Source organism: Chrysemys picta, chromosome 3 (assembly GCF_011386835.1).
Source record: "Chrysemys picta bellii isolate R12L10 chromosome 3, ASM1138683v2, whole genome shotgun sequence".
In the NCBI taxonomy this organism is placed as follows: domain Eukaryota; kingdom Metazoa; phylum Chordata; order Testudines; family Emydidae; genus Chrysemys; species Chrysemys picta.
In genome coordinates, this window is record NC_088793.1 from 109,275,784 (window position 1) to 109,294,042 (window position 18,259).

The 18,259-nt window shown below is 40.5% G+C and overlaps 1 protein-coding gene and 1 long non-coding RNA gene across 8 annotated transcripts in view; one reads left to right on the forward strand and one right to left on the reverse strand.

Annotated features, from left to right (window-relative positions):
• The first annotated feature begins 562 nt into the window (after positions 1-562).
• LOC122173506 (uncharacterized) lies at positions 563-8,445 on the forward strand. The gene is made up of 3 exons (XR_006173979.2): positions 563-2,097; positions 6,621-6,700; positions 8,102-8,445. It is a non-coding gene; the product is annotated as an uncharacterized LOC122173506 (long non-coding RNA).
• PLAGL1 (PLAG1 like zinc finger 1) overlaps positions 8,198-18,259 on the reverse strand; it is a 64,343-nt gene continuing 54,281 nt past the window's right edge. For 3 of the 7 annotated variants that reach the window (XM_024112861.3, XM_042848214.2, XM_042848215.2), the window contains 4 exons: positions 13,330-13,455; positions 12,761-12,874; positions 11,865-12,361; positions 8,204-11,187 (listed from right to left, as the gene is read on the reverse strand). In XM_024112861.3, coding sequence (XP_023968629.2) covers positions 9,924-11,187; positions 11,865-12,361; positions 12,761-12,874; positions 13,330-13,455 — 2,001 coding nt within the window. In that variant the 3' untranslated portion in view covers positions 8,204-9,923. Of the gene's footprint in view, positions 11,188-11,864; positions 12,362-12,760; positions 12,875-13,329; positions 13,456-18,259 lie in introns of all 7 variants that reach the window. The other 4 variants (XM_024112848.3, XM_024112852.3, XM_008177172.4 and 1 more) reach the window with 3 other exon arrangements.

The window sequence follows — 18,259 nt, forward strand, 5'->3', positions numbered from 1 at the left end:
CACCTGTCTGGAAATCTTGGGTGAATTGCTCTCATCCGGTGATAACCAGAGCACCAATCATATTGCATTAAAATGTTGGCACCAAGAATTCTTGCCATGGGCCCTTCTTTCTGACCCCTCCAAAAATTCCCTAATATTTACTGTACACATGCCTCTAGAGCAAGGTAATGTCCCTGGAATATTACCGGAAATTAAGAATCTCCAAAAAGTAGTGTGTCCCCAGAGAAATTGTGTGCTTTACACTAAGCCCAGTGTCACACTTGAGTGATCTACAAAGTTTAGTCTGGGCCAGGTGTGCAGCTATGCCATGGAAACATTAATAAGTCTGATAGTTATGTACCCTACTATGCAGACTCACCTGGGACATAAGTGTGTTCCTGCTCCTTCTTCGTAGAAAGAGATATACTGCAGGAAAAGAGGAACTTCTTGTGAGTCAAAAGGCAGATAAACTGAGGAAGTGGCAGAAAATGTTTGATAGGTTGAGAGCTATGTCTGCTGGTCCTGTTCACCTCCACTACCATCAGGATTCCAAACTGCTGTTATGGGAGTGTTTCAGAGTTATGTGTTCTAGGACACTCAACTTCCAGTAGTTATGGTGAACCTTTCTTGACCATGCTGAAGTCCACCAAAAATGTAAGCAACTCAGCTCAGTCTGTCTAATTTTGGTACATCTAATGCTGATTTCAATTCTTTCCTGCCTAACTTAGCTTCCCTCCTAGCTAAATCTTTTGTAGAAGTTAGAGTACAAGATGAATTCTTTATTCAGCCTAGCCCTACTCTGCCACCTAAGGTCAGGCCTACTTCCTCAACCAGGGGGACTCAGATAATAAACAGTCTTTGGAGAAAAGTGGAGAACTGTGGACAATCAAGATGTAAATATTAGCTTAGACCCTCTTTCTTCTCAACCACTGAAGTAGTAATATCTTCTTCCAATCAGGTAGTTGTGAGGGATATGGTATTCAAAGCAAGGAAAGTGCTGCAAGAGAGACCAGTTCCTGCTGATGAGTTCTGCTAGAAGAGTTGCTTATGTGTCCGAATGTTACCAAAGAATATTATTACAATTCAGTCTGCCATTTCTCGCAGGAGAACTCTCCCTTTATTGAAGGAGAACCGCCTGGGGATTGTTTTTTCCATCCATCAGTAAATTCCCTTATTGATAAAACACCAAGGGAATTCATACGAATTATGCCTTTTCTGCTCACTCAGTTAAGCTTTAAACTCCAAGTTGCTAAAGTAAAATTAAGGTCCTCAGTCCCTGAAGTAGACACTGCAGTGTCCTCTTCTTTAAGCAAACCCTTCCTCTTAAAAGCAATATCCGTCCCCAGGATCTTCTTGAAATGCCCCCAGTAAAATAATATGGTAGGAGGTCGCATTGCCTGGCTTAGACTTGCTGGGGTCTGGGGCCAAAGCCTGAGGCCCACAACCCAAAGCTGAAGTCCGAGGGCTTCAGCCCTGGGCATCAGGGCTCAGGTTAGAGGCTTCCTGAAGCCACTGGGCTTTGACTTTGCCCCCCACCTTTGGCCTCCACTTCTGTAATCCAATTTATCAGTTGCTGGCATATTTTCAGGGGATATCATCCTGTGAACTTGTTGCCAGAGCACTATGCAATCTCTGGTATCCATCTGGGGAGAGGAGACCAAGTCCGCTGAAATTGATCATGTGTAACATCCTGGCATGTGACAAGGCAGCCAAGCCTGGCTGGCATGGGCACCACTGAGACTGGCAAACAACAGGCCATGAGAAGATAAAGGATCCAAAAACACAAGGCCTAGGATGACTACAACTGCTTTGGCTCAGAGCAGAAAATGTGCCTCGTTTTTTACAATGAGCTGGACTGAATCTTCAGAACTGAGACCAATCTGCTGGTAGATACTGCACAGAAGCATCTTGAGGCTTAATTGTGAGGGACGCAGAGGAGGAAAAACAGTTGTTCCGTGGACCAGGAAATGCCTGATGCATTGCTGGGATCTCAGAATCAATTTAGTGGATCCGGGATCCCGACCCAGAAGCACAGATGAATGCTGATATCTGAGCCAGCCTGGAAGAAGGAGGAATCTGGAATCAGGAGCCCCTACTGCAGATATGTAGCTTTTCTTTGTAAGTTGTACTTGTGAGAGCTGATTTTGCAGGGCCAAAAGGAAGAGTTTTCCAAGTTCTTACGAGTACTGCTTTTAGTATTTGCAAAGGTGCAAGTGTCCATTTGTCCCACTGCTTTGTCATTCTCTGCTCTCCAATGCCTCCCTCTTTCCTCATGCTTCTGCAGCAAGAGGGGCAGCTTTTAAGCCTGACTCCCAGATCTCTGTATATCTCCTTCCATTCAGGATCCATGAGCCTGCTCCTGGTCAGGGCAAAAGTTGCACAGTTTGGCAGATACAGCAGCTATCTGAGCCATGCCATGTGGCTGGACTCAAGCAGCAGGCAAGCAGGGGAAGAAATTTCAAAAATAACACAGAAACCACAATGTAAAAGCCTAAAAATAGAATTTTACTGTGAGAATTACATATTAGGCTCTCTGGCAGGGCCGGCTCCAGCGTTTTTACCGCCCCAAGCGGCCAAAAAAACAAAACAAAAAAGCCGCGATGGGCTGTACTTCGGCGGCAATTTGGTGGCAGGTCCTTCCCTCCGAGAAGGACTGAGGGACCCGCTGCTGAAGAGCTGTATGTGACGCCCCTTTCTGTTAGCCACCCCAGGCACCTGCTTGCTGAGCTGGTGCCTGGAGCTGGCCCTGCTCTAGATTACATTATACATTACATTATATCGGCCCATAGGCTGGACTACAGTATCTGAGTGTGCTGCTCTCAGCAATATCAGGTGCATAATAACAGTTCAGTCGCTCCAAACTGTGGCCTTGATTCAAAAGCAGCATTCAACCCTCTAAAGACCATCCCCAAGAATGTACTTGGACTCACAGCCATTGCATCATGAACTCCATGTACTGCTGCTCTCACTCTGTTTCTCTGAAGGTAGAGGTAGGACATATGTAGTCACTTCTGGACTGTTTTAAAAACTCCAGCAGAAACCTTTTTTAACTGAGCAAGACCTGAGGTTGAGAGCTGAATGTTCACCCTTCATTTTAAGACAGTCTAGGAAATGGAGGTACCAGGACTTCTGGGATTTTCACTGGGGTATTATGGGAGATTGCTATATTCTCAGAAAATGTCTAGTTTCCCAGGTCTTTGAAATCTCCCAAAACCCACTGTTTTAGGGAGCTGGATCAGGAAATGAGATTGCAACTGCACAGACATGGGACAAAAACTGAAACTGAAAAAACAGCCTGGCCAGTGTGAGCATACTGCCCTGTTGATAACTTACATCGATGGCATCCCACCAGTTCAATTAGTGATTCATTTTGTTTAGACAAGATAGGAGAGGTTCATTAGTTTAATAACTTGGGTGTGAACTGTGAATCCAATTCATATTCTTAATAGTCTCATATTCTTCTTCCAATAAAGAGAGAGAAAGGTGTGAACTCAATTTTGTCTCTCAACTTCAGTGCTCTTCATGTTCCCTGATTAATTCTCAAGTTGATTTCTTTTTCTGGATACACAAATTTTACACTTTTTTTTTTATGAAGGAGGAGTTATTACAAATTGTTTGATAGGATACAATATATAGGAAAAGGAGGGTACCTTCCAGCATTATGTTCGTAATACACTAATTTCAGCTCAGTGATTTCTAATAGTTGTCCTTAATTAAAAAAAACCCAACAACCTGAAGGTGCTGCTGCTTCCATATAAAATGTTTATACAGTAAATGAAAGACCAGAAATAATTCTCAAATAATGCCTAGTAGGATACAACAATGGTAGAGTAATAGACTATATACAGTTTAAGTAAACTAGTCAGTTAAGTTTGTCAGTTATGACAGGTTAAAATAAGACGCATGGCAAAATTCAAACTAGTGTAACTCCATTGACTTTCAGGGGTCTGCAGCAAGGATAAATTTAGCTGTGTTACATTAGAAAACAGTACATTTAAAATAAAATTCCCTGTTAAAAAATGAATAAAGAAGTAACATATGAAACTTGTCAAAATATTTCAGACTGACTTCAAAAAACTCTCTCAAGAATTAGCAGCAGTAAGTTGGTTAAGAAGAGAGCGAATCAAAACAAGAACAGGCCATGAAATGAAACCAGAAAAAATGATAGAGAAACAAACCTCTTGGAGTGCTAAGGTTCTTCTGCATTTTAGCTTTTTATATATGGGATGGACTGTGCGTTCTAGTCACATGTTTAAATGTAGGTGTAACCTTTGCTTCCTATAGCAAATCTTCTCTTGCTGTGAGTGATGTAATATGAGCCTCTTAGTGTTATTTTGCTGCGGTTGCATAGTTTCCATCATACCTTTCCAAGAGTACACCTTTAATATATGGCAATTAATTCACCCAGTTTTCTCCATTATATTTTCTAATCTCTGCCTGTTGGTGGTTATTCTATTCATTAGCTGTTATATAGCACGTTTTATCTATAGTGTGCATAGAAGGGAAGTATTGTCATTCCTGTGTTATAGATAGTGAAGTGCTGAAAGGTGAAATAACTTGTTCAAGATCACCAGGTCAATGGCAGAGCTGAGCCTAGAACTCAAGTCCTACTGTTGTCTAGCCCAAGGCCCTGTCCAGTGGGCCACGCTGCCTCTGAAAAGGTTCTCCCCCTGACCCACTCAATGAGTGAATAGAATACTGTTGTGCTAATTTTATATAAATATAACATACAGTATTTCATCCTGCCTGATTTGCACACATTGATTTCAAATGCAAAACTCCCACTGCTTTCCACGCAGCAGGCTCCAAGAGATCCACTTTCCATGCCTGATAGCTATCTATAGTCCTGATTTGCACTCAAATCTTTGTTAGAAAGAGTCAAAACCATCACGTCATGTAAGATCTGAGGTTCTACCACTTGCCTGGTCTCTCTCATGCTGTCACCACAGGCTTTCAGTTAGTAGCCTGATTAACATAGTAAGCACTACACTAAAATAATTCTGCTCTACCTAGCTTATTTTATTACAATAAAAAGTTGTTTATAAACTGCATGGAAGTATTACACAGAGAAACTATTTTAGACTTTAGGTCTCAAATGGGATTGTGAGAATTGACAGACGTTATGAGGTATTTTGCCCTGTTGTACGGTATTGCTTTAAAGTGACATGTAGGTTCATATTAGAGATAGAAAAGAGTGATTAGATCATTGTCTACTCCAATCACAAAAACTAGTCTTGCAGTAGAAGACATAATGGATATTAAAGTGATATGATGGTGTAACCCACTGATCACTGTGTGGTGTCTCTCCCTATATGCTCGTTCCACAGAGGACATGGGTTTGCTATAGAGCCTGCCTCTTTAACTCTAGTTGTAGGGATGAATGTAATCAGCACTTGAGGTCACTAGTTCAATCCTAAGTGTCAGCTGTGATAGAGGTTATCTCCAGGAAACAAGATGGATTCACCAAACCAGCAAGAAAATGCCCAGGCCTGAAGAAGAGCATTGTGTAGCTCGAAAACTTGTCTCATTCACCACCAGAAATTGGTCCAATAAAAGATATTCCCTCACCCACCTTATCTCTCAGGCCTAATTAGGTAACTTATCCTGCCTGTTCCTGAAAAAAGAGCAGGATATGTAAAACTTAGTGTACATCTACTTTGTAACCATGAGGTGTGATTGCAGCTTGAGGAGACATACCTGAGCTAACTTTAATCTAGCTAGGGTCCACAAGTAGTGAAGCTGCAGCAGTGCGCACCAGCTCCATGAGCAATTAGGGTTCTGGGCGAGCTGGCACAGGCCACACTAAACCACACCCTGCCACGGCTTCATTGCTCCAGTACCCCAACTAACTAGATTTAAGCTAGCTCACGTGTGTCTATTTGAGTTGTAACCACACCCCATGATTGCAGTACTGATGTACCCTGTGTGGTTTTGGTTTACACGAAGGATAAACATCAGCAGCACCGCTATGTTGGGAAGCTGACAATATAAGAGTGATGCACATAAATACTACAAGAAAAATCAGCTGCTTCAGTACTCAAGTTGGGGAGAAGAACAGTTACATGATGCTGAGCTCTGATTTTAAGATCATCCTTGTTCTAATGTGCGTCATCCCCAGCTGTCTCCCTCTCTTTCCTTCCCATTAACCCCCACCATTGGAAGCAAGGTTTATGGCATGCTAACACTGGCTGTGTATTAACCAGAATAGTGACAATGTGTAACTCATGCTTGGTTATTGAACCAAAGGAATTCTGGGAGATACACTTATCACTACAGTAATGCAACTTCACTTTTCTGTTCTAAATTTGTTTGAGATTTTATTACAGACTCCACCAAGACAAAGGATATAAGGAGTGGTGGTGTGAAGTGAAATGACAAAATTGTGTTGGGAAACTGTCATAGAGGTAGCTTGATTTGTATGCTGAGGTAGCTTAATGTGATTTAAATCAACTCCCTTTGTTAAGAGTCTATCTGGGGCAGAGTAGCTTTTCAAAAGTGCATTGGTGATTTAGGAGCTTAAGTCCTCTTGACCAAACGCATAAATGTATACATGACTTCTGCAACTTTGTGTTAAGGTAAGCAATTTTGCTGTGCTGGTATAGGATAATCTACACTAATCCATACTTCTGTTTTGCATTTAGGCATAAATGAAACCCTCACAATGGAGCTGTGTCAGATAATCTAGAAAAAGAATAATCCTGTTTACAGAAAAAATACACAGGTATGGGGCTATATACTGTACAGAATACTGCTTCACACTTATATAGTACTTTACATATTCAAAGCTATCTAGAGATTAATGTTCACACAAACCTGTGAAGTAGGTAAGTGTCACTATCCTCATTTTACAGATTGGGAAATGGAGCCAGATAGGTGGAGTGACACCGCTGGGATAAGAATTTGGGAGTTCTTGGTTTCCAGACTGGTCTCCCAAGCTCAGATATTTCAAACACACCCCCAGCATAATAACGTCACTTCACATATCAACATTTTCCTTCCACTGACGTGACGGCTCACTCCTAAAGCAGCTCAGTCACTGAAATCTTTGCATAAAAGAGATGGTCTGTTGAGGCAAATAGGCAGTGTGGAGGAAGCTATTGTGGGCGTTGTTCTTGTCCTATGGATGAACACACCTCAATCTCCAGGGCTCTCAGTGGAGGCCTTCTTAACAACACTAAATTTACAGAAAAGAAAATCTCCCCCTGCCCCAAACTCCTACTTTAAAATAAATGACACAAATCTTTAGTATTTGTAGTGTTCTGAGATTCTAAAGATAAAAGTTCTTACTGGATACATGGCGTGGGGTGCCCTTAGTGATTCAATACAAAACAGGGCCTGTGTTCAGGCTTCCCCTACATTTAAGCTTTCAGGAATGTTAGAAGCTAATTTTGAATTTATTGACAGGATTAAAATAACCAATTACCTTTTTCATTAGAATGTTTTAATCACCATTACCTCAAGCTATCTAGAAGCTCTAGTAACACAGGTGATTCATGCTACTTTTTATTTGAATCTGAAGCACTCTTCATTAACTACAGAAGACTAGCACCCCTCTAGAAGGCACAATGCTGTATTTCAGAATAGCTTGAAAGCAGGTATGGGTACAGGTTCTCTTGATGGATCGTAAATCTGAACATTTCCATACAGAGCATGGTCATGATTCTAGCTCATGTGTTGCATTTTCTTTTAACCATGACCTTTAAGTGAAGGAAAATTATTAAATATTTAGTTACACCTCTTTGCAGAAGTTCAAACCAAGCTGATAAAATGCTCATTAATATTATATGTTTAGACAATGCCTATAAACATCCATATTGTTAAAGAGATACAATAGTGGATGAAGCAAAGTGAATACAATATGCAAGATTAGAAAGGACAACACAGTAAATGAATTAATCTAAATCTACACCCACACCACACATTTTTAAAGCTTTATCCATAATGTCCTAGAATAATTTAAAAATGCACAACAGGCATACACTATCATTCTCGAATTTTTCAGAGAAGGGCTTTTTTTAGTAGTTCATTAATAAATCAATCTCTTTTTAAACAATGGGACTTGAGGGCAGAGAGTACCTAGTGGGATTTAGACTTTACATTTCTATGTTTTCTTTTGATCCAGAAGAACATAATCAACAACAGCAGCAAACTAAAAACACAAGATCTTTGTGAAGTGGTTTACGGGAGATGGATGGACCCTGAAGGTGTGTGGTGGTGGTTTGTTTTGTTTTTTTTGTTTTAAGAAAAGTTTGTAGTGTGGTATCTTTTGCAATTTGCATGAGTTCACCATACCTTGTCAGTTGATGGTACTATGACACCTGAAGACATTTAGAAAGGAAATATATATAGACAACTTACAAAAACAAAAAAGAGCATATTTCTGTTTTGGTTTATACATATGAATGTAACTTAATGGCCAGATATAACCTGTTAAATACTACTGTGCTGAAACCATAAATATAAAATTACTTAACATTTTCATACCTGCTATATATTTATCCAACTTTAGTGGGGGGTTAGACATTGTATGTAGCTGTGAAAGACACACCGTGGGACCTTGTCTGATATTGCAGTCCTTCTGGATGCAGACCAGTCATTGACTGCAACAAAAGCTACCATGCATATGTTGAGGACTGTAACATCAAGCTTATGTTGCTAGTGTAGTTTAGCTGCCAAGGAACATTTATGTTACAGATTGTTACACTGAATAAGTATCAGAGGGGTAGCATGTTAGTCTGTATGCCACCGGACTCCTTGTTGTTTTTACAATGAATCACTTTCCTGGATGAAACAAAGGCCATCATCAACCAAAAGTGAACAGAGCTTGCTTGGATGGGGAACATAATCTTTACTGAGGCTATGTCTACACTACGGACTGTACAGTAGCACAGCTGCACTGCTGTAAGGTCTCCTGTGTAGTCACTCTATGCCGGAGGGGGAGAGCTCTCCAGCCGGCATAATTAAAACACCTCCAACAAGCAATGGTAGATAAGTCGGCGGGACAGCATCTCCCACTGACAGTGCTGTCCACGCCAGCGTTTTTGGCAGTGAAACTTTTGTTAGTTGGGGTGTAGTTTTGCCGACAACAGTGCTAGTGTAGACATAGGCTGAGAGTTAGATTGTGCAAGGGGCTGAGTGTGCTGGAGTCAATGGGATTACTTGCGCTTAAAGCTAAGTATAGGCTTAAGAGCTTTCTTGGATTAGGCCCAGAATGCCTAGCATCTTGCAGGATCAAGGTCTAAATTAAAATCAATGTATTGTCTTAACCACGTATTGCCTCTTGAGAAAAAGCCGTTTATACAAGACATCTATTCTTAGGCTACAACGGTGGTAGTTATTTCCAGCCCTGGAGAAAACACCGTATCTCCACACACAGCAGAAGTACACTTCAAAAAAACAAATTCTAGTTCAACTTAGTCACCACAGCCATGTTTTGTTTTCAAAAAAGTGAGAGGAGATAAAATAAGTGAAGGAAGTCACAACTTAAATTAAAAATTCTTAAAGCTCAGTGATTAAGTGCTTGCCATAAAAACCTACTGGACCCTCCTAGATTCTACATATGAACAATGTTCAAGTCATTTGTATAAAATTACTGCAAGTCATGGCTCATTTAAACAGTTATGTTTCCCACCCTCACCCCCATAGCAGCCATCATGTTTTGTGCCTGTTATAGATACATTTGTATTTCTACTGGAGAACACTAGTTCAACTATTTGGTTTAAGTGTAAAAACATGGAGGGTATTGAGGGGAAAATATGGCATTGTTGCAAGTGTCATATACTACAAAACTAGTAAATATTATATAAAATACATCTATTAATTCTGTTACTTCCTGGAACATTCTACAATGTTTATAATGTCCTTTTAAAAAGTTCTTAAAATGGCTTAGGGCTTTTCTCCTTCACAAATCTGGGTATGAAAAGGAGCCCTAAAAAAGGTGGTAGTTATCTGAATGCATGGTGAAAATGAGGCAATGTTGCAGAATTTGTACTGGATGGAAAAGAATGTGGGACATGATGAAGCTGGTTTAAGGCCACTCCACCCAGAGCTAGCTGTGCACCTTGCTGTTGGCTGATGCAGCTCAGCCTGTGTGGTGCTTCCTCCTGACCAAATGCCATTGTTATGTCCCCATTGTTATTCTGGTTATCACTCTGAGGGAACTGCCAGAAACCCAGTATATGAGTAAGATCCATGGAGGGCATGCTAATAGATTCAACTGTTGTCACAGTCTCCTTGTGCAATATGTACTTGCCAGCATCGCCTGCAGCCCCCAAGGAAGCTTCTTCCTGATTGACTTTGTGAGGTTCTGGTAAAGGCAGGTCCTCGAGCAAATTCACATTATGAGCTTTAACATCCACTTCGATGGGTAGGCTTTTGAGGGATGTTGGTGCAAATGAGGTAGTACTCAGTTCATATTTGTTGTGCCGATGAGGATTCTGGTTGGTAGGAATTGATGGTGGAGATGGTTTAGAATGAGTGGCTGAGACACTATCTACACAGCTCATCCTTACCAAATGAGGAGGCTCAAAGGGATGAGTAGACTGTAGGCTTTGTTGACAGTGAATATGTGGGCTGCTATACTCTTCTGCTTCTAACGTGTTCGGAAGTCCATGCTGCATAGAAGCCCTCTCAGGAAAAGAGGACAGGATACTGGCATCTTCCTTCAGTCTGAATGGAGAGAAAGGGGCAAAGAGACCCTGCAAGTCACCATTCTGCAACCTGCCCTTCAGCAGCTCTTGTGGATGTGTTTTCTTCATGTGGCGAGTCAAGTGGTCCTTGCGCCCAAATCTCTGGGCACAAAACTGGCACAAGAAGTCCTTGCAGCCTGTGTGAACCACCATGTGACGCCGCACATCTTTGCGGGTATAGAAATAGTGTTCACAATGGTCACACTTATGTTTCTTTTCCTTGGTGCTGCTGCCTGGCTTCCCTGCATGAGTTTTGAGGTGTTCTAACAACACTTCAGTGCCTCCAAACTCTTGGGAACACACCCTGCAGGTAAGGTCCCCACTGGTGGCTGCATGAAGAGCCAGGTGTTGTTTGTAACCCAGCTTGGTGTTGTACTTCTTGTCACACTCTTCACACTTGAAGGCCATTTTGTTGGGGTCATGAGTCTGAAGGTGATTTTTCAGATGGTCTTTTCTGTGGAAGGTCTTTTCACAGTAACCACATTGGTGAGATTTCTGTGGAGAGTGGGTGGCCGAGTGCCTAAGACAGAAGAATAACATGTTTACAGAACTCATGCACATAAGTGGGATACAGCTTCACAATATGAAGGCACTTGCGCTCTCTAGGGTAACAGTTTTCAAAAAGCCAGACTCTGTTAAATAGCAAACTGGTGGGTTTTTTATAGTCTGCAGAGCTAGATGAACATTACTGCAAGAAACACCTTTTGAATAGCAATTATAATTGTACTTGAGAGGCAGAGGCTAGCTAGTGCCTAAAACAGAGGACTGGGAGTTGGAATACCTATTGTCCTGCCACTGACTCGTTGGAATACAATGGAAAACTCATTTATCCTCCCTGTTCTCTCATCTGTAAAAGGGGTAGAACACTTACTCTCAGAAGTGAGGTATGATGTAATCAATTTAATGTTTGTGAAGTGCTCAAGTTCCTTAGAAGAAAGGAGCCATATATAAGCCCACCTGACTTGGGGCTCAGGTGTATGCACATGCTATCAGAATGGATACTTAGATTCACTGCCATCTGTTGCTTATGTTTTATTCACGCACCTTGAACAGCATTTATTTAAATCTTAACATTCTGTATAGAAATATGACCAATGGAGTTTAGCGAGTAGTTGTCACTAGTGCATGCCAAGAAAATACATCTTTTCCTCCCCACACCCACACTGGGAAGGGCTGCTATCCCTTCAGGAGATGTACCTTATCAGTTTGTATTTGGAAATGAAAGCTTTCGTGCATCCCTGTTGGGAACACCTGTAGGGACGCTCTCCTGTGTGGGCATAAGTGTGGGCTGTGAGCTTTTCAACAGAAACAAATATCTTCCCGCAGAGGCGGCAGCGATAACTGTCTGGCTGCTTCGCTTCTCTTTCTTTTAGTAGTGAAGACTGACCATTTCTCCATGTAGGCACAAATCTCACAATGGAACCGCAAACACTTCCTGAGCTGGAACAGGTAGACTTTGCACTAGGTGAACAGGAAATGGCCCCATAGCACTGGACAATGCTTGTGCCCATGCCAGTTTCACTCAGTTTGCCTTTGGTTTTGCCCTTTGTTTTTAGAGGTTCTAATTTATTTGCTGGTCTGAAGCTGGTGAGAAGTGCTTTGTCTTTACTGATGCATTGGTGAGATTCCAGCAGAGCTAAAGTCCCAAAAACGTTACTACAATTGGAGCATATCCAGGCGTCGGCACACTCTCTCTGCAATGAGAACAGAAACAGTTCCCTCAGATTAACCATTTCAAAGAGAGAGAGGTCACATTCTTCTCACCAGCCCTATGTTGTCTTTGGTCTTCCCTAGGCCTCTCACTTCCCTTGGTGACAGGCGCAGGCACAGCACGTAACTGTGCCACCCAGACTGCTGTTCAGTTGGAGACATTAATCTTAGCTGTGTACAAACATGAAAACAAATGATTGGGTAAATGATTATTTCCATGTTGTTGTCTGGTGTTTATTGCTATTCTAGCTCTTGTTGAGCTTTTGGTGATTGATTTTTTTTTTTCCTCTGCATAGTAAATTTCAGTGTCTCTGTGCTTGTTCTTATTATGGAAGCGATAGTCACAGTTCCATAGTTAAGACTGAGTCAAGTTTTCCACTTACTTTTAGACTGAGCGCAAACTGTGATACCGCAGCTGTACAGAAGCCATGGGCCTGTGGGATTATTCTGCCAACAATGCAGGGTGTCTGTCTGTCTCTCTCTCTCTCGCTCTCTCTCTCCATAGAGACATGGAGAAAGAAGAAAATAATGAGATGTAATAGCTTTTGCGCTTTAACACTGGGGGGGGGAGAGGAAGGGGGCGGGCGCTGTAACATGCAGCACATGTATGCCAAAGAATTAGGACATAAGCTAGAGCAGTGAACGGGTGAAAGGAGAATTTTAAGGATTGGTGTACTCAGTTTCCCAAGAATATATGCCAGCATGTTAGTCTTTCCAGAGTTTACCATTACATGCCAACACTGTATCGTGCCCTGTTTTAGAGTACAAGTACAGTACACAAAGTAAAAGAGCTCCAGGTAATACTTTTCTTTTGCTATTTGACTGAAACTGTTAATTCAGTGTTAGACTAGTTGACAATCATTTTCTGTCATGTGAACTGAGGCAAGGTGAGCAGGTAGGTTTTCTGAGATAAGGCCAGGTGTTGGCTTGGATGCAGTCCTTGGACACTTACTGTTGTTAAAACTGGTGATAAAGCACAGATATCAGATTCTTCTTTGATGACAACTGCAGAAGCTTCCATAAACTTGGCGTAATCTGCAGCATACCACACTTTTAATTCTGTGTGGGGTTCAATTGGCTGTGAATGGAAAAAAATCCCCAGTATTTACTTGTACTGCCTTTGTTTCTATAGGAAACTTTTACATCTTATTTTAAACAGGTGGTAGTCTAGTTGTTACCTTTACAGCAACTGTTTTCTTCATATCTGTTTAAACCATTGATAGCTTACGTGATGCTGTATGGAATATTGATACCAATATTATAAAATTGCAGTGAATCTTACAAGATGTGCCATGTAAGGTATCAGTGGAAAAGTTCTGATTTGCTAAGTATGATGGCCTTGTTCATATGTATGAATCATCTTTGTATCGTGAGTTATAAATATGTATGATATATCTGCATCTCCAACCTGTGCTGTTTCTGGATGCCATTGCTGAGGCCAATTTGTCTGCGACTATCTAGCCTGTTGGATGGCCAATCAAGGCCAATCAGTTCTACAATGAACCCATTGAGTGAAGGCAGGAGCTATGCCTATGAGTCAGCAAGACACGTAGGGACATGCCTGTGAACAAGGGATTACAAGAGCTCTTTCTTGCCTGTGAGCTTGGGTTTGGGACAGAAGATGTACAGGCCACATGGCAAAGGATACTGAAAAGCAGCTGCATCTTCTCCATTTTGTCTTCAATCCTGCTTCTCACCTCTGGAGTAACTTCTCTACGAATTGAAGCTTTGAACAAAGGACTGATAGACCCATCCAAGCTGTGGATGTGTTCCAGAGGGACTCCACAAGCCAGCAAACGCACCAGTGCTGCTAAGAACCTGATATATGGACTCTGAAATCTTATGTATGTATATAATTGCTTTCACCATTTAATGACTCTCTTCTCATTCTTTTCTAATAAACCTTTGGTTTTAGATACTAAAGGATTGGCTGGCAGCGTGGTATTTTGGGTAAGATCCAACCTAATATTGAGCTGGTTATGGGGGTGGCCCTTTGGGGGATCAGAAGAACATTTTGTATAGTGACTAGAGTTTTAAATAGCTTCTCACGTTACTGGACCTATTTACTGTTTGGGAGCCAGAGACTGGAATTCAAAGGGAGCTGAGTGATTTCTTTTTTTTAAGCTTCCTGATAACCAGTGTGGGGTCAGGAGCACAGTTTTGGGAGAATCTGCTCTCCTTTTAGCAGCCTCCCCTGGCCTTGGCATTTTCAATGTGGGCTACCCTAGGCACCGTGGTTCACAGCTTAGTTTCAAAATTCAACCTTTTTTTTTTAATAAGTACTGTTCAGTGTGAGTTGAAAAATCAGTTATTTATTTGTACAGTTCCTAAAGATGGGGAGGAGGAAATTTAACAAAGGTTACTGAGGTTAAGACTAACGTAATCTTAATATATTTAGCCAATAATAATAATGCAATTACAGAAAAATACAGAGTGGGCAGCAGTGAATACATTAGCATTTCACTCTTATATACTTTGTTAAATTATTTCCATGCTGCTGTGCAGGAAACAGCAAGAAGATCAATGGCTGGGTCTTGTGCTACAATGTGTGACTTCTTTACATCAATATTTTTGTTTTTTCCTAGCATCAGTGTTTAACATGGGAATGATGGGGTAATACACAGAAATTCTTAAATGGCCAGACGGACTTTGAGCATGGATGATGCTTACTCACTTGTATACTGTGGGATTTTTGTTTTTAAAATAGGTGTTGTAGTGATTTGTCATTCGCAGTAGTATTCTACCAAATTCTCTAACACTTGCCTATTGAGTGACTAGAGGACACTGAGAGCTAAAGAAGTGTCACAAACAAAAATGACATACATGTACATATACACATTTTGCAGCAGCAGTTTTGTCTCATTGCAGTTTCCTTTCTTTGTTCCAAACTGAATCCTAAGGATCTTCATCTCTGTATTATAAAGGGGAGGGGAGGTGTCACCACTATTAACAGATGTTATGTATGGTGTTCTTTCTCCTGCCTGTAGGAAATAGCTTCCTCTGTGACCAATTCTATGGCTACTCTATGAAGCAAACAGCAGGATGTGCTTTAGTATAGCAAGTGGTCCCCTCTCTCTCTCCCAGGAACAGTTCGTTACACTCCCACAATACAGTGAGCAATGCTTTTCCTCAGGAGTGAGAGGAGCAAGGTCACTATTGAACCAGCCTCTCATATGATGCAGAATACACCCAGGCTAGTAAGACTCGATCCACCATACCCTGTTCTTCATATTAGATGTGTGGGACCAAATTTTCTGCTGGAATAAATGAGCACAGCTCCATTGAACAGCACTCATTTATACCTGCAAAGAATTTGGCCTGTAACATTTAAATGATGCAAGAAAATATAGCTTGACTAACTCATTATCACAACCTTGAAGGGAAAGCATTAGGGCTGTTGATTAATCACAGTTAACTGATGTGATTAACTAAAAAAAATTAACTGATTAAAAAAATTGTGATGAATCGCACTGTTAAATAAATTTCAATTGGTGTTCTATTGTTTAATTTTTTGGATGTTTTTCTACATTTTCAAATATATTGATTTCTATTACAACACAGAATATGAAGTGTACAATGCTCACTTTATATCATTTTTATTACAAATATTTGCACTGTAAAAATGATAAACAAAAGAAATTGTATTTCTCAATTCACCTCATACAAGTACTGTAGTGCAGTCTCTTTTTTGTGAAAGTGTAAATTACACACGTAGATTGTTTTGTTTGTTACAGAACTGCACTCAGAAACAAAACAATGTAAAACATTAGAGCCCATAAGTCCACTTAGTCCTACTTCTTGTTCAGCCAGTTGCTAAGACAAACACGTTTGTTTACATTTACAGGAGATACTGCTGACTGCTTCTTATTTATGTCTCCTGAAAGTGAGACCAGGCATTCACATGGCACTTTTGTAGCCGGCGTTGCAAGGTATTTACATGCCAGATATGCTGAACATCATGCATCAGCCACCATTCCAGAGGACATGATGCTCGTTAAAAAAACAATGTAGACTGAACTCCTTGGGGGGAGAATTGTATGTCTCCTGTTCTGTTAAAAATACATTCTGCCATATATTTCATGTTATAACAGCCTTGGATGATGACCCAGCTCATGTTTGTTTTAAGAACACTTTCACAGCAGATTTGACAAAACACAAAGAAGTTACCAATGTAAGATTTCTAAGGATAGATACAGCACTCGACCCAAGGTTTAAGAATCTGAAGTGCCTTCCAAAATCTGAGAGGGACAAGGTGTGGCGAATGCTTTCAGATGTATTAAAAGAGCAACACTCAGATGCAGAAACTACAGAACCCGAACCACCAAAAAAGAAAATCAACTTTCTGCTAGTGACCTCTAACTCAGATGATGAAAATGAACCTGCGTCGGTCTGCTCTGCTTTGGATCGTTATCATGAAGGGACATGTGAATCTTTAGCACAGCTGGCACATAACTATCTTGCAATGCCGGCTACAACAATGCCAGGTGAACACCTGTTCTCACTTTCAGGTGACATTGTAAACAAGACGTGGGCAGCATTATCTCCTGCAAATTGTAACCATGCTTGTTTGTCTGAGCAATTGGGTGAAGTAGAACTGAGTGGACTTGTAGGCTCTAAAGTTTTACATTGTTTTATTTTTGAATGCAGTTATATTTTGTACATAATTCTACATTTGTAAGTTCAACTTTCATTATAAAGAGATTGCACTAGAGTACTTGTATTAGGTGAACTGAAAAATATTATTTCTTTTGTTTTTTACAATGCAAATATTTGTAATTAAAAATAAATATAAAGTGAGCACTGTACACTTTGTATTCTGTGTTGTAATTGAAATCAGTATATTTGAAAATATAGAAAACATCCAAAAATATTTGAATAAGTGGTATTCTATTACTGTTTAACAGTGCGATTAATGCAATTAATTTTTTTAATCGCTTGACAGTCCTAAAAAGCATTTGTTTGTGCTTTCCAAATAATGATAATACTACTGGTTTTACTTGTATAGCATAGGTGTAATCATATTTTGTATAAAATCACAAAAGTACTGTGGATTGCTCCAGAATCCTGAATACAGATCTATTATTCACCTCTACAAGACAATGTGACAATCTGTTACATGTTACCACCTGTCACTTTTTACACTAACTTTCTTTCGTAGCCCAATACTAATAATACTTCTGTAGCACTGTATATCTTAAAAGCACTTTACAACCATTAACTAATTCTTGCAACACTCCTTTGAAGTAGGTAAGTATTATTCCCATTTTACAGATGGAGAAATGGAGACAAATCAGTTAAATAACTTGCCTAAAGTCGCACAGAAAATATGGGGCAGAGCTGGTATTAGATATTGTGAGTTCCTAACTCCTAGGCCTCTAAAGTATGACTTCTTTAGACGTGATATACAGTAGCTCAAGTAAAATATGGTTAATAAAAAAAGCAAAACAAGAAAAATGGCACATTTAGTCCATTACTAGAAAAGCTTCAGCTTTGTGAGATGGTAAGAGAATAAAATTGCATAGTCTTATAGTAAACTAAGATTTACAGCTGCTGTAGTCTTAGGATCCACTTTATAGTGGTCAAAACAACAAACAAACCCAAGAAGCAAGTTGCTATATACGAAGTGGGCATTCACCCCTGAAAGCTTATGCTCCAATACATCTGTTGGTGTTAAAGGTGCCACAGGACTCTCTGTTGCTCTTTACAGATCCAGACTAACGGGGCTACCCCTCTGATACTTATAAATACAGAGGTTCTTTCAGAAAAATAATAATCCAGAGACTCTATCAGAAACTGGTCACCTTGCAACAGGATCACAGTGCTAGAAATTCTGAAAAGTAAGTCTCCAGCTAAATCACTGTTCTCGAGTATAGTATTCAGTG